The following is a 15,632-nucleotide window of genomic DNA, read 5'->3' on the forward strand; positions in this document are numbered from 1 at the left end:
GGGAGGTTTTTAATTGCCATTTCTATTTCCTTTCTAGTGATCGGATTGTTCAAGTGTTCAGATTCTTCTTGATTCAGTTTTGGTGGACAGTATGTTTCCAGAAACTTGTCCATCTCCTCTAGGTTATCCAGTTTGGTTCCATATAGTTTTTCATAATATTCTCGTATGATATTCTGTATTTCTATTTTGTTTGTTGCAATTTCTCCATTTTCCTTTCTTATTTTGCTAATTTGTGCTCTCTCTTTTTTCTTCTTTGTGAGTTTGGCCAGAGGTTTGTCGATTTTATTTACTTTTTCAAAAAACCAGCTTTTGGTTTGGTTGATTTTTTCTATGGTCTTGTTAATCTCTATTGTATTTAATTCCTCTCTGATCTTTATTATTTCCTTCCTTCTGCTTCTTTTTGGGGCTTTTTATTCTTCTTTTTCTAATTCATTCAGGTGGTGGGTTAAATTGTTTATTTGAGATTGTTCTTCTTTTTTGAGGAAGGCCTGTATCGCTATAAACTTCCCTCTTAGCACTGCCTTTGCTGTGTCCCATAGGTTTTGAGTGGTTGTGCTTTCATTATCATTTGTCTGAAGGTATTTTTTAATTTCAGCTTTGATTTCCTCATTGATCCATTGTTTTTTCAATAACATATTGTTTAATCTCCATGCTTTCCTTTTTTTCTTCTTTGTTTCTCTGTTGTTGATTTCCAGTTTCATGGCATTGTGGTCAGTAAAGATGCTTGAGATAATTTCTATCTTCTTAAAATTGTTGAGGTTTCTTTTGTGCCCAAGTACATGATCGATCCTGGAAAATGTTTCATGTGCACTTGAAAAGAATGTATATCCTATTTTTGGGGGGTGTAATGCTTATAGTTTGAATTTTGACATGATCACTTGCCACAGATAAGTCACTTGTCCCAAGTTGCCAGCCAACCATCCGGCGCCAAGCTTGAAATCAGTTCTAACAAGAAAGATCTTGTCTTTCCATTATACCATCCTTCCAGAAGATGCAAGCATCTTTCCCTCCCAAAAAATCCCAATATTTTTTCTCATCATCATGCTGAATCCTTTTGTCATCATGCATTATTTCATAACTAAGCAAAAGCAATAATAAGAATATAATATAATATAATAAAAAGAAATAATCTTTTCAGCATCTTGCCCGTCTGGATGACTGAGGAAGTCCCACTCTGAACATCCTTATCTCATTTCCAGCCATATGTAGTCTTTATTTCTCAAAAATATGATTACTGTAATTAAAAACCATATTAAAATACAATTACTGTAATTATTATTTCTCAAAAATATGGTGCAAGTGATAAGATCAAAAATATGGGTCTTAACTGCCAAGAACTTTCAGTTCAATTTAGACGTAAGAATGTTTCAAACATTTTTCAGAGAATAACGTACGCTTCCTCCTTAACCATGACTATATTAGGCGTATTTTTTCTTTTTATTGTAAAGACTTTGGGATCTCATGAGAATTCTGAAGCTTCTCCCGTCTCTCCCAAAGACTCCACTGAAGCCTTCTTGTCCCAGTTCTCAGCTGTCACTTGGGAAAGGCATGTAATTGGTTATTTTCCATAAAACAGTCAGTGACAGGTAAAACAGGGGTTTGCGTATTCTTTCCAACGAAATAGAAACAGACGTAATGAGATGTCTTTCCCTAAAACAGGTTGTTACTCAGTGGATTCCATAGGAAAGATGGTCCTTTCAAAATATATTAAAATTAGAGGAGAAAGAACAAGTCATTTTATGTTCCAGCCAATAAATAAATCAGTGATACCGACACCCTTGACTGAGCAGTTTCTACATGTTAAGAACTCCTCTGTGTATCTGACAACGGTCAAGCAATTTGATCCCAACTGGGATCAAAGTTTATAAGTGTCATTATTATCTCCACTCTAGAAATGAGGAAACAGAGGCACACAAATAACAGCAAAATAATCATAGTAATAACTAACAGACTACAAATAATAGCTTTCTTAAAACAACGTTGAACGCCAAGGATACTTCTCATACCTAACACCTGCTTCAAGTGCAGAGCCTTTGCTCAGCCAGGACTTAGTAAGTGCACACTCTGTGGCAGGGATCGGGTTTCTTATCCAGTCAGTTTCGCTATAACAAGACAAACATGTTTGTAAAGATCACCACGCTGTGCAGACCTGTGCAATAAAAATCACTAGACTTACGGGAAAAAGTGGGCGAGGGACACGACATGCTAAAATGTCATCAGTGACATTTTTAAAAGGATAGGAATCTAATAAAAGTGGTGGCATGGTTTTACACATGGTAAATGGCTACAAAATGCATAAATATTACAGTAAATATGTCACCTTAACTTTATAAAAAAAGGACCAAAAGTTTGCTCATGGAAGCAGGTGCCAGAAGTATCGTGATCCATGGGGAAACTGTGGAGGGGGCTCGGGCAGATGTCTGAGGCCCTGGGCGTGTGTGCATTTTGTGGATCCCACAGGGCGGGGTTTGGCTGGGTGCAGTTTCCTGAGCTCACCTGGTGTTTCTAGAGGAAGAAATGCACGTTTGCAAACACGAACTCAGTGTTAGGCTCAAATCGTTCCCTAATGTGTCCGTCTCATCAGGATGAATCTGCATGTTGAAGCAAGCGCCACAGCACAGCTGGCTGTGCGCTTCAGGCCAGGCTGTGTGCTGTTTGGCGCTGTACCTCGTCAAAGGGGCCGACGGGGCAGCTGGGGACGTGGGGATGCTTTATGTGCAAGGAACCCCTGGACTGAGCATCAAACGCAAACAGGGTGCCAGGCAGAGCAGGTGAGCAAAGGCCATGCCAAGAGGAGAAGAAAACTGGTAACAGTATACACTCTGAGAAAAAGGCTGTGGTGAGCAGTTAATAAATGAGGCGTTAGCTGATTCTGGATTGCATCCGTCCTGCTGCTAGAACGTGGCTCCCCGAAGGCAGGGGGAACGCCCTCTCCTGCTCGCCTTCATTTGCCTGGTGCCTGGCCTGTGCAGCCACTTGGTGGGACAACAAGCCTTCTGTACCCACAGGTTCTGCATTCACGGATTCAACTAACTGCCGATCAGAAATGTTCAGGGAAAAGAAATATTTCCAGAAAGTTCCGAAAAGCAAAACTTGAATTTGCTATGTGCTGGCAACGATTTACATAACATTTACATTGTATTTACAACAATTCACATAGCATTTACATCGCAGTGGGTCTTGTAATATAACTAAGTAATCCAGAGAGGACTTAGAATACACAGGAGGATGTATGTAGGTTCTATGCAAATACTGCACCATTTTATATAAGGGACTCAAGCATCCTCAGGCTTGGTGTCTCCAGGTGTCCTAGAGCCTATCCCCCCAGGGTACTGAGGCACATTTGCATCTCACTGAAAATGGCAAACTGCTAAGTGGATGAACACACCAAGGGCAGAGAAGTAAGCTCTCTCTCTCACACAGCCTATCTGGAAAACACAACTAACAGTGAATTTAAAGCATGGGGTCAGCTTGCCCTGAAACCTCTCGAAATAGTCTTCAATTAAACTGATTCCGAAACTGACACAGAAGAGTTGGCAAGTTTCAAAGTTCACTCACTAGTACTATGGAGTTTTCAAATTTCTTAGTATCTTATCAGTTGAAACTTATAGAAGGAGAATTTAAGTTACCCTAAGTGCCAGGCCAGTTTCTCAAGCCACAGTGGCATTTCACGGAAAGCATTCAGGTTTGACTCTGACACTGAGCTGGAAGGCTAGGACTAGGAAACGCACAGGACAGGTGCAGCTGGGCTTTGCCTGAGTAAGCACAGAGCTGTGTCCTTAATAGCTGCGCTCGCTGGCACACGTCAGTCAGACCAGACGTGAGCAGGCCTGGTTTTGTAGACACTACATTCCAGTTAATCAATAAGACACATATAAAAAGTTTAAAATATATGACAGCAGTTATTAAGGAAGACACCCAACAGCCTAATAGAAATATTCGGCAGAATATAAATATCAGCAGCTGACATTTCATGGGTACGTGCTTCCCAGGCAGTTCTGCTAGGCACTTTATTAGTGAATTACATCTTCAAAGCCACCATTTGAAACAGTGAACTATTCTTATCGTCATTTTACAAATGAGGAAACTGAGAGATGGTCTCAACCAAGGATTCCGTACACCGACTTTAAGAAAACTACTGTTCCAGGGTAATGTGAAAAACACGGTGCTGGCTTGACCCTGACTCCCTTGCCTAAATGCCCCTTAGTTATATAAGCTGACGTACACATGGTGGTTGGTAGAAGAGCCACATTCAACCAAGGAACGGAAGGCTGCATTCTAGGAAGTCATTTAGGTTGGTGATAAAGTTAAGGCACAAGTACCCAGTGCAAGGCAACTCCAAGGCAGCCAGCATCCTTCCTTAGGCCTCAGCCATCGAGGGTTGACCGTTTTCAGACAGACTTTCTCCACTGGCGATGGGGCTCAGTCTGCCAATGGGAGGAGGCTCAGGGGACGGCCAGTCCTGGCGGGGGGGGGGGGGGGGGGGGGTACCTGCAAAGCTATGTGTGCAAGAACCTCTAAAGGTTCACACCTCTAAAGAAATTATAAGGAAGATCAAGTAAAATGGTGTGAAATGCCCACAATTAAACAGAGTAACGCATTTTTAAAATAAGCCTTGGGTCAAACAGGAATAGCCATGAAACTAAAAATAAGCACGCTGGAATTTGCTGAGACAGTATACTAAAGGAGATGCTGGGATGGAAACTCAGAGTCCAAAGGTGAGTGTCCCACCAGGGGCCAAAAAGACAGTGATTTAGTTCCCTTCCCGGGGCTTCGCAGAGTTGGATCCCCATGAACCAACACCCATACGGTCCCTGCAGACTGGAGCTGTTGTATCCTGAGACCTCTATAACTTATTTGAAAATACGTTCATGGTACTAACCACATGCTAGGTCCTGTCCTAATCCCTTTATAAGTACTAACTCACTTCATCATCAAGACGACGTCACGAGGTAGGCACTCATCTAACCAGCCCCACTTACGAGTGAGGCACAGAGAGGCAAAGCCACCTGTCCAAGGTCACAGAGCCAGTAAATGGGAACTGAACTCAGACCGGCTCTGGACTCCTCATTCGTAACCACTCTGCGACACACGGAGGATTTGAGGGCGTAGGGATTTGGTCAGTGACATTCCTATTGGTTTTCACCTACTTCTGAAGTGTCACCAGAAACTGCAAACATTTCAAAGTAAATATCAAAGTCTTGATGGGCTGTAGCTTGAAAATAATGACAGTAAATACTCCATTAAAATAAACATCAGCTTTTGGAGTCTTAAATCACTGCGTAGTCTTGGTTAAGGAAAAGCACGTGTGAATACACGTACAGGCACATACAATTCCATGTGCACTTAAGCATATATACATTATAGTTAAATATAAATAGTCAACAACAAAAACAAACTACAGGCTGATTTCTTCAACTGCAACATTTGCTTTCGAGCAGAGAAACAGGAACAAGACTCACGATCCCATGGGTCAGTTTATGGCCCTTTCTTTCTCGGACGGGCTATATTCATGGTTTGCAAAACCCTCATTAGTGGGATGACGACGCTGACCAAGAGGGAAGGAAGCATTGTTACTTCGGTTCATTGAGTTCTGTGACCATTCTCAGCCTTTCGTGAACAGTGTAGGCAACAGGGTAGATCAGAGTTGAAAGTCTAATAGGAAAAGATGAGCTTTTCAAATGCGGTCTAATTCACAACCAAGAGGATCTTTAATTCCATATTGTTTTGTCTTTATATTTTACATTTATTATATATTATACAGTTAGCAGCTCCTTGAAAGCATTCAAGGACATATACATCCCCATTAATGTTTGCTGGAAAACTGTATTTCTTCCACATGAGATGGAAAATTCTCAGTTTCTTCTCCAGAGCCTCAGATTGAAGAAATAAGAACTATCCAGGCAGCTAATAGGTCTGACGGAAATTCTTATATATTTAGAGAAAGGCTGTTTGACCACAGAGCCATCAGTAGGAAAAAGGTGTCCCTGATACAAACACATGATCTCATCCATTGTATGTTTATTAAGCACCTACTATTTGCCACCACTGCAGACACAGTGACACACCAGACACAAGTCCTTGCCTTCAATGGAACATACAGCCCAGGTGGGGAGACGGGCAGTCAGATGATCAGGGTGGTGGGCAAACAACTGCAAACAGAGACCAGGGAGCCAAAGAAAACTGACTTCTGAGAGCCTGTAAGGCAGGAAGGTGCCTAGACTTGAGGCCGTGGGTGAGGGCAGCCTGGGATGGATGTTCGAAGAAGCAGAGGAACATTCCATAGAGAAGAAAACAAGAATCCAGAAAAAACACATGCACGCATGTATAAACGTTCAGTAGCTGGGTGAGCACAGCACCTTCTAGACCTGAAGGGGTGCCGGGTGGACGGCAGGCCATGGGAGAGAGCTGGGCAAGGTGGTGGGGAATTAGTCTGAAAAGTCTGGCAGGGGGAGGACCACCAGGGGCCTTGTAGAATCTATTAAAGGTGAAGGCTTTACCTTCAGATGCACGGGAAGACGCAGCTGTGGAAACCATGATCAGATACACTGCCAAGAAACCGGGTTTCCAGTAAATGTGGACGGCCCTGGTAGCTTGCTTGCTGCCTGGCTTGGTTTCTGTTTTTGTTTTTCAAATGTAATTCAAGTGTATTTATTTACCTACCTACCTGTTTATGTATTTATCCATTTTTTTCTAGCTTTTCCAAGGTATGATTGATGAGTACAAATTACGTGTATTTAGGTTATATACCATTATTTTTTATGGCATACGACGTGATGATTTAATGTATGCATACATTGTGAAATGATTGCCACAGTCAAGTTAATTATACACCCACCACCTCACGTTTCATCGAGCCTTTAGAAGTCATGCAACATACAAACATATGTAAATGAATGGTGGCGCTGTGGACCATGACAGGGCACTTCATAAACGCAACTGGACCGATGCAAGTTGTCTGTAGCTCTCCCTTACTGATCTTACCATCCCGCACCCCCTTCACCCTTCATCTTTCAAATGTAGGCAAGACGATGACTTCACACACTGAACAGTTAGTTGTGAATGGTTGCTGTACTGATTTCTCAAGGAAGCAAAAAGAGACAAAGGGGCACCATCCAAACTACACATAGCACATGTCAGGATGCGGTTTTGTATCCTTTGCGCAGTGGTCAATGCAGAGAGACGGGACAAGCCAACATCACTAGATCCTAGTCTCTTGCCATTGGTGTTTTGCAAATCAGACTTAAGCAAGAAGGGCTTACTTTCCAGGGAAACTTAACTCCCTGCTTTGTAGGTTATGGTGAAGGTGAACCCTTTTAAAAAACAATACACAAAGATAACACATATTGACATATTGGCATTTCCAATAAGGTCCCAGAATATCTGTGAAGTAAGAGATCCCTTGGAGTGTTAATCTTTTTGTGAATGTATGGGGGATTAAAAAAAAAAAACTATCCCTTAACTCAAGGTAACAAATGTGATCTGCACGTCTTCAAATTCAGCTGCTGTTCTAAATGAAGGTACTTCCAACCTAATTAAAGGTCGACCCTGAACTTCCAAGTGGGAGACGTGTCCAGGGCAGGCATGCACACGGAGTCACAGAATGATTTGCAATCAATAAACATATAGATACGTAAGCTCTCCAAGATACACACTGAGTCATTCTGTCTCCCTAGAAATTACTGTGCTTTCTCTGCCAACCGTAGCCATGCTTGACATCACATTAAGTGTTCAGACTCCCTCTGCAGTCATTTTATTTGTAATAGTGTCTTGTGTGTTGTGTCTCCTAGCTCTACATACAAACCACCACGCTCACAATCTCCATGAACCTAAGTGCGTCAGTGGCGCTGGGGATGCTGTACATGCCGAAAGTGTACATCATCATTTTCCACCCTGAACTCAATGTCCAGAAACGGAAGCGAAGCTTCAAGGCGGTAGTCACAGCAGCCACCATGTCATCGCGGCTGTCACACAAACCCAGTGACAGACCCAACGGTGAGGCAAAGACAGAACTCTGTGAGAACGTAGACCCAAACAGTAAGTACTTCTCCTTTCCTTTCACCCTCCCATCCTGCGTCAGGAAGCTCTCGAAAACGTGGCGTGTGCTTGCCTGTCTTTGGAGAAAGACCGTGGGCATTCTTGTCTGACGGGCTGGGTTGCCTTGGCAAATGCTAACTTTTGCTCTGAAGGGCTTGCCTCATTCTTGCCACTATTTTATTTTTGCTCCCTGTTGGAAAGCAGCTTTCAGAGGCTGTGCTTCACAAGTGTGAAATCTCCCCCCTTCCCTGGCTTCTCGTCCTTTGGTCCCAAACCCTCTGATTGACATAAACACAGTTGTTCAGTCATGAGCCACCTTCCTCGCTCCCTTCCTCTTAGGGGAACAGCTTCCTGCTAGGGAGCCTCCAGCCCCCCACTGAACTACAGCACAGGAGTGAAGCTGGGGTATTTAAGACCTTTAGAAGCAGTAACTTCTTTCCACTGGAACATAAATATGGAGAAATTTATGATCCTTTACTAAGCAAGCCTTCTAGAAACAAAAAATTATATAAAATAGTGAATAAAGCTGGCAAACTTTCATCCAAGTACACAGGTCCGGAAAAAATACCTAACACACCACCGAAGAGGAGTTTGGTCCCACGAAAAGAGCAGATGTGAGAGACTGGGTTAAGGATGCAACGCTAGATGTGGTGCAGCACATGGCAGGTCTGCAACCCCTGGGTAACCTTGAGTTACCCCTGCAAATGGCCACAGGAGAGATGGACATACAGACACTACTTTGTTAAAAAAAAAAAAAAAAAAGACCATTTAACCAGAGTTAAATTCACAGAATTCCCATTTCCTAATTTTACTAACACTGCGATGGTAAGAGTCCATTTCATATTACACCTGTAACTTCTAGGACTGTTTTTCCAGGAAGTCTTGACCAGTTCCATATAGAACGAGGCAGATGAATGTGTTCCTAATACTTCTCTCAGAGTAGGGGAGGATTCAGGCTGTCCATGAAAGTCATTCAAGACTTATTATTGTTCAGTTATGAGCTGATTTTGTTGTAGCCAAAGGGTTATTGCCAAGCAGAAAGTAGCTCCTATTCTAAATACTCAGAGGTAACCCTTTATCCTCTTCAACTAAGAGATTTTTAAAAACCAGCAAAGAACTGAGTTTGACCCTGACAACGACTATACAAAGATCCATGATGTTGGCCCACCTCCATTTCTAAACAGTTGGTTGAATGAATTCGTGAACACCTGACAGTATACAGACAAGGCCCATTAACAACATCACGGGCAAGGTGAGAGGAAGGAGAAGCGTCAGACCGAGAGAGGGGAGAAACAGAATGGACGTAAAGGCTCTGTTCTCGTGCCTTCCGGACAAACGGTTCCGCCGAGAGGAGGGGGAGTGGACGGCGAGCTGCGTGATACTCAGTGTGGTGCAGGAAGAGGCTTCGGGTGAGACAGACCTGGGTTCAAATCCAAGCCACTCCACTCACCAGCTGTGTGGCTGTTAGAATCACTGAGCTTTGCTAAAGCTCAGCATTTGCACATGTAAAATGGAGGTCTGTAATATTGGTGTCATAAGTGTGTCAGAAAATAGCCTTCATCTGGAAAAGAGTGTGTCAATGAAATGTTAATTTTCTCCCACTTCTGAAAAGGCAAAAAGCTTTGCTAAAAGTAAATTTCACTGTGACTGGTTACAAAGATATGACGGTGTAGTTGGTCACACCAAACACCATGAGGTGGATGGCAGTGACCAACAAAAACGTTTCCACGAACATATTTCTGCATCTATTTATATGTAATAACTACACCTACATAGTTATACTTCTGCAGTGTTTTACTCTCTGACCCCTTGTCAGATTAGCATTTCACAAAACCCTTACCCTGAAGACATTCCAACGGCAAGTTTACATTTATAGTCATACACACACACACACACACACGTGTGCAAATTGAACTAGATATGCCCAAAACCAAAAAAGCAGAAAATACAGTCAAACGTCTATATGTATGGAAAAAAAAAAAAAGACCAAATTAGAAGCAGCTTTGAATTTGGAATAACTCACCTGGTATTATGCTGCTTAAAAATACCTAGCTTTCAAACCACTTGTTACTAGTGTTAACCTTTATTGAGTAGGATACAGTGATGGCTGTTAAAATGCTAACACTGACACTAACAGTAATAAAAACGAATCAGCTACCCTTTGAAGCAGGCATTGAACAGCAAGCTTCGGCTGGAAGACCTCGCTTCCTCCTCACGAGAACTCTGTACGCGGGTGACCGTGAGTCTGGCTTTACCGAAGGAGCCTAGGCTTAGGGAGATCAAGTCCATCGCCAAGGCCCCACCCTCCTTAGCGGCAGAGCTTGGACTGATACCCAGGTCTGACTCCCAAACCCATGCTTGTTGCTCTTTGCTGCTCTGTTTCTCAGAACGTGCGTGACATGTCGTAATTCTGATGCAGACCTGACCCTTTCGGCTACAGCTTGCGTAGAAAGACGATGATGATGCGTGGTGGCAGCCTCGGGGTTAAATGTGCTGTGAAATGCGCTGTTGCTTTGCTGTGTTGTCTGCAGAGGCAGGAGTAACCTGAGCTCAAAGAAGGCTGCCCAGGTAGAGGCCTCATCTTACCAACTCGAAAATCCAAATCTCTTATTGCCGGTGTCAGTCACGACACTTACTCCATTTGGAATTCATTGGGTGCCTTTCCCTTGAAAAATGTTTTCTTGGGTTTTGTCACTGTTGACGTTTTGGTGTCTACGCAGACCAAAAGTAAATAGTTCAAGGCAAAAAAATGAAATCAAATAGAGCCTTTGTCTCACAACCAATCCAAAAAAAATTTTTAATGATTTTAGCTATTTTGGTTTTGGGTAGACACTCCCTAAAACTAACCATAGATAATTTGCTGAGATACTTGCTAAACCAGAGGAGGAGATTCACGTACCTCCAAACATTGGGGTTTCTGATGACCCAGCTCTCAGAGGTCCCTGAGAGGGATCACAAGACCTCATCTGCACAAAATCTGTCCAAAAGAACTTTCTGCAGTGCTGGAAATGTCCTCTATCTCTGCTGTCCAGCACAGTAACCGCTAGTCACGTGTGGCGACTCAGCGCCTGAAATATGGCTACGTAACTGAGGAAATACACTTGTAACGTTACTGCCATTTAAATAAACTGAAACAGCCATCCATGGCTGTCTGCTGTGTTGAGAACACAGCCGGAGATCTTAATGGCAAGGATTTCACTCTGGGACACTCAGGCTGAGCCCATATCGGAAGTACCTCCCAAGGCCTAGGCAGTGCTGCTGATCAGGGACAGAGCTAACATCACAGAACGAGGTATCTGAGGTGAGACAAAAGCGCAAACATATAGTAATTGTAAATGACCCAAAAAGAGTCACCAGTAGGGGAAGAGCGATATCACAGTCAGCAATTCTGCTTGGAAACCCAGTCCCTAGCAATGCAGAAAGGACTGTTTGTAGAGAAAGAAAAGTAGTAAGAAATTCAATTAATGGAAACAGACAAGACTGTTCTGATGAGAGGGAACATCAGTTTATAGTCAATTTGGTACCAAATATGGCTCAGATTAGGTCAAATGTTTGAACTTTGATAACAGAGCCCAAGACATTATTTGCTGAAACTAAGTTGTCTGGTTAAAAAGAAACAAACAAAATCACAGAGCATGTACCTGAAAAAGGAATCTGTTTTTCCAGCAGGGAAGTTCTGTCTGCTGTTCTCTGAGGGAGGGTATCTGGGAGGAAGCTATGTAGAGTCTGAGCTACCAAGTTAATAATGGGACAGAAGCACCCCCGTGTTCATTGTCGCTCTCAGCACTTAGCCTCACTGTACTTCAGTCTTCAGTGTGTCCATTTTTAACAGCCCTGCTCCATCTCTGCAGCTGGCCATCTGCCTCACGCTCGCTTCTGCTCATCCAACTCCAGGCTGCAATTCATGTCTACACAGGAACGAAGGTGCCTGTTGGCTTCCTATGGGCAGAAATTACAAGTGCCCCGTACTGCTGGATTTTTCCCCAAGAAGTTCAGTTTTCCTCTTAGGTTGCTTCTTCAGCTAAAATCCCATTGTTTGAAAGAAAAACTTCTTTCTGTACAGATTCAATAAAAAAGTAAATGGTCCCCCAAATGTTACTGTATCTGTGTAATACTGACATACTGGATAGTCAGAGTTGGGCCAGTGCTTGCTTGCTGGTTTCTGCACTCAGATTGAAAACCAGTAGGAGGCATAGGAGTACAGCTCAGCTGCTTGCTGGATTTTTATTTGTGCAGACATTTCTGTGGCCAGAGGATCAGAAGGCCCTGACCTAGCATGGATAGCTTTAGATCTGGCCACAATGACGCCTTCTTGACACTCCTTTTCTAAGCTCTGGTTCTCGCACCTGTGTAATGTATTTGGCATGTTTCCCCATCCTTTCTGTTGTTGACTTGGCAGATGTATGTTCGTGGCAAACTTGTAGATGCCAGATAAACAGCAGGACTTGGTTCTTGGCTTATCGATGGCCACCAAGACCTTTTTCCAGTTGGAATGAATAATGTTAACTGAGACAGCATGGCTTTGTTGAGATGGTGGGTGAGAACTACTCTCTTCCTCACCTGGGCTGGTCAGAACCAGAAGATGCTCTGTGAATGACCCTCTGGTCAGATGCTTTCCTTGTAAAGGACTGCAGGGCACAGCGATGAGCAGCCCTGAGCCACCTAGTCCTAAACTTCCATCCATTTTCTGAGCCAGTGCCCCTGGGCAAGGCAGAGAAACTGCTCAAGTACTCTGACTGGTTACAGATAGTTGACTCCGGAACTTGGGTACCAACTAGAGGCGGCAGGCAGGTGGACAGCTTGGGTGGGATACACCCCCATTCTGGGGTATGGGGCTGTGTGTGTGATAAACTGACACTGACAGGGAGGCGGCACACACACTGCGTAAAAGACTAGTTTAAGACAATGAGCCTGTTGTGTGGTGAAGCACATTTAAGAACGATGACAATTTACATCTAAAATAGAAAATCTAAAATTAGGGGTTTTTTTTTAATGTAAGTTTGTATTCTGGTGCTGTTACTACCATTTTGCATTTACCATAAGGAAAATGTACAAAGAAAAGTCCGTGCTGTTTTCAAAGAAGGCAATTATTACCTAAATTAGTACAACTGTCAATATAAGAAGCTAGTTCATTTAAAAACAAACAAAAAGAACACACAAAAAGACCCCAAACTGCTGTAAAATGGATGTGGGCACCAAACCCTACAGAAGTAACGATGCCTAGAAAACTCTGGAACATACTCCCGTGCTGTGTCAATTTGTTATGGTTTTTGTTTTGTTTTGCTTCTTCATTCATTTGGATCCCTGACATTCTCAACATTCTGTTACGTGTTTCATCCTTCTGGACTAACCGTGCAGGCTGGTCAAGCAGGAATGTAGGACTAGGTTGAGGGTAAAAAAAAAAAAAAAGGGGGGGGGGGATGGCAACAGGAAGAAAAAATTGCTCTGACCAGACAGATACATGATTTTGGAGCTAGTTCCCTCAACTGCTCCAGTCCAAGCAAGCAAAACCCAATTGCCTTAATCCAAGAGACACCCTGTACTCCCATGTTCAGAGGTACCTGAATTGTGGTGAGCTGGTCTACCAAAGGCTACTGCACCCACTCAAGGAGTGGGCACAATGTCTCTGGTCTCTATCGCAGCCTCTTCTCCAAAAGGAAAGGAAAAAGTAACGAGTATTGTGTGCAGCATTCATTTTCTACATGCCTGTATATTTACTTTCCCTGTAGACTGTATACCACCAGTAAGAAAAAGTGTACAAAAGTCTGTTACTTGGTACACTATCCCACCAACAGTATAGCTTTTGCCTGCTTTCCAAAAGGTAAGAAACAATCTAATTTTTATCTATTTGTGTGTTCTTGTCTCCACTAAGAATTGGAAATGTTTCCATGAACACTGTGCATGATTACGAAGAAATCTATTTATATGAAGAAACGCATTTTCCAAGATGATCTGTTTGCTAAGTGCAGGGCAGACAGCTGCTGTGGGTCACGTACCTGGTTTATTTTCTGGGGAGCGTATGCGTGGCTGTGTGTGTATCTGTCTTGCCTGAACAAGTAGCTGATAATGGCAAAATTGGTGTCGGTCACTCTGCTTTAAAACTATCAATGGTGAGAGATTATTTATAAATGTTCGTGTTCATACTCTGCTTTTAGAAGGCAACGGTAAAAAACTTAAAGGGAGAGATCCTGGAGGGTGTTTTGCAAACTTAGTGAAAATGTTTGCTCTGGTTTCTCTTTTACTAAGTATGTCCTCAGAAATGTATTCATTCCAAGAAAAGCAATGAATGGCCCTATCATCTTAAACCCAAAATGGCTGTGGTTCCTTCTTTGCAGCAAAGAAACAGAAAACGTTTTGCTGGCTGGGCTTGAAAATGTGTTAAAGATGATTTTGGGTTCATAGTCCTGCCTTAGAGAAAACCTAAACCAACTTCACTTATTTCAGAAAGCAGGGAAAGGTTCGGTCAGAGACTTGGAAAGTCGAAAGATAAATTTCAACATTATGCAAACCCAGCGGTTGCCAATAACTACCAAGGGTATTCAAACTAATACCTTAGAAGAAATGGGGAGTTGTGTGACGCGTGAACTGCGTGTGGGGATGGACGGCCACGGGCGTTGTTCCTGATTCACCGCTGATGCTTGTATGTTACTTTGAGCTCTTGCTGCAGGATATATGCCAGGAAGAATAGTAACAGTCATACTAGCGACAGTCACAGGCCTTCCTGCTGCGGCCTGAGCAATATTATAACATAGTGAAAAACGACACTTGCTTTGGCAAGCATCCTTGTCTATCCAAAGTCAGAGCCTTCCAAGCTGTGGGAAAAAAAACAGCAGAAAACATGGGGTAGGGTTACTAAAATCACGTGACGGCTCTGCATAAAAGGTTCCCTTGTCATTGCCTCTGAACCTCCTATCATGCTCATAACATAGGCAGAGAGACCTCTCTCTGGAGAGACTCCAAGAAAGAGAGAAGAGAGGTCCGATCGAGGGAAACGGTGCTCCCTAACATGGGCTGGTCTCTCTCATCCCTAACATGGCACTTTTCATCAGATCACTGCCACATTTCTTTCCATCCTTGGTTTTATAATGGCATTCTGAGTACAAATAATATTTTTTTAATCCATTTAGAACTGTAAGACAGGATGCGAGAACTTTCAAAGAGTAATTACATTTCCTGTTGATTTTTGATAGACGCCAGAAACTCATTCTTTATGTCAGATGTCTTGTTCATGGAGCTATTTCCTTTTTCCATATCAACACGATCTGTCCTAGTTTTTAAATAGGGCACTCTTCTGTCCCAGTGAATATATAACTGCATTCCAGTGAGATTTCAACTTTCTGCAGTTTAAGTGCTTGTCAAAACACTCCAGCTCATCACTTTAATAGTCCTTTTCATGAAACTGCCTGAGAATAAATGAGAAAGGAAGTTTCCCTGGGTAAAAACGATAGATTTAATCTCCCTCAATCCATTAAAAATTCTTCCTAGCTCCATTCTATGTTGATGCCTTTTGGTATAAAGGGTGCGAGATGAAAATGTTGTAAGCCAGCCCTTCCAGTTAAAAAGTCCTTTTAGGGCGTGCTGCTGAGAAAGCAGCT

General features: G+C 42.8%; 1 protein-coding gene across 9 annotated transcripts in view; it reads left to right on the forward strand.

Moving 5' to 3' along the window:
* The window catches only part of GRM7 (glutamate metabotropic receptor 7), a 769,980-nt gene that overhangs the window by 709,828 nt on the left and 44,520 nt on the right, over positions 1 to 15,632 (forward strand). For 5 of the 9 annotated variants that reach the window (XR_004312244.1, XR_004312243.1, XR_004312246.1 and 2 more), the window contains exon 9: positions 7,791 to 8,037. Coding sequence is in view for 4 of the 9 variants with exons in the window: in XM_032458837.1 (XP_032314728.1) it covers positions 7,791 to 8,037 (247 nt within the window). In the remaining 5 variants the exon portion in view is untranslated. Of the gene's footprint in view, positions 1 to 7,766; positions 13,859 to 15,632 lie in introns of those variants that run through there. The other 4 variants (XR_004312242.1, XM_032458838.1, XM_032458836.1 and 1 more) reach the window with 4 other exon arrangements.

This window comes from Camelus ferus, chromosome 17 (assembly GCF_009834535.1).
Source record: "Camelus ferus isolate YT-003-E chromosome 17, BCGSAC_Cfer_1.0, whole genome shotgun sequence".
Taxonomy (NCBI): domain Eukaryota; kingdom Metazoa; phylum Chordata; class Mammalia; order Artiodactyla; family Camelidae; genus Camelus; species Camelus ferus.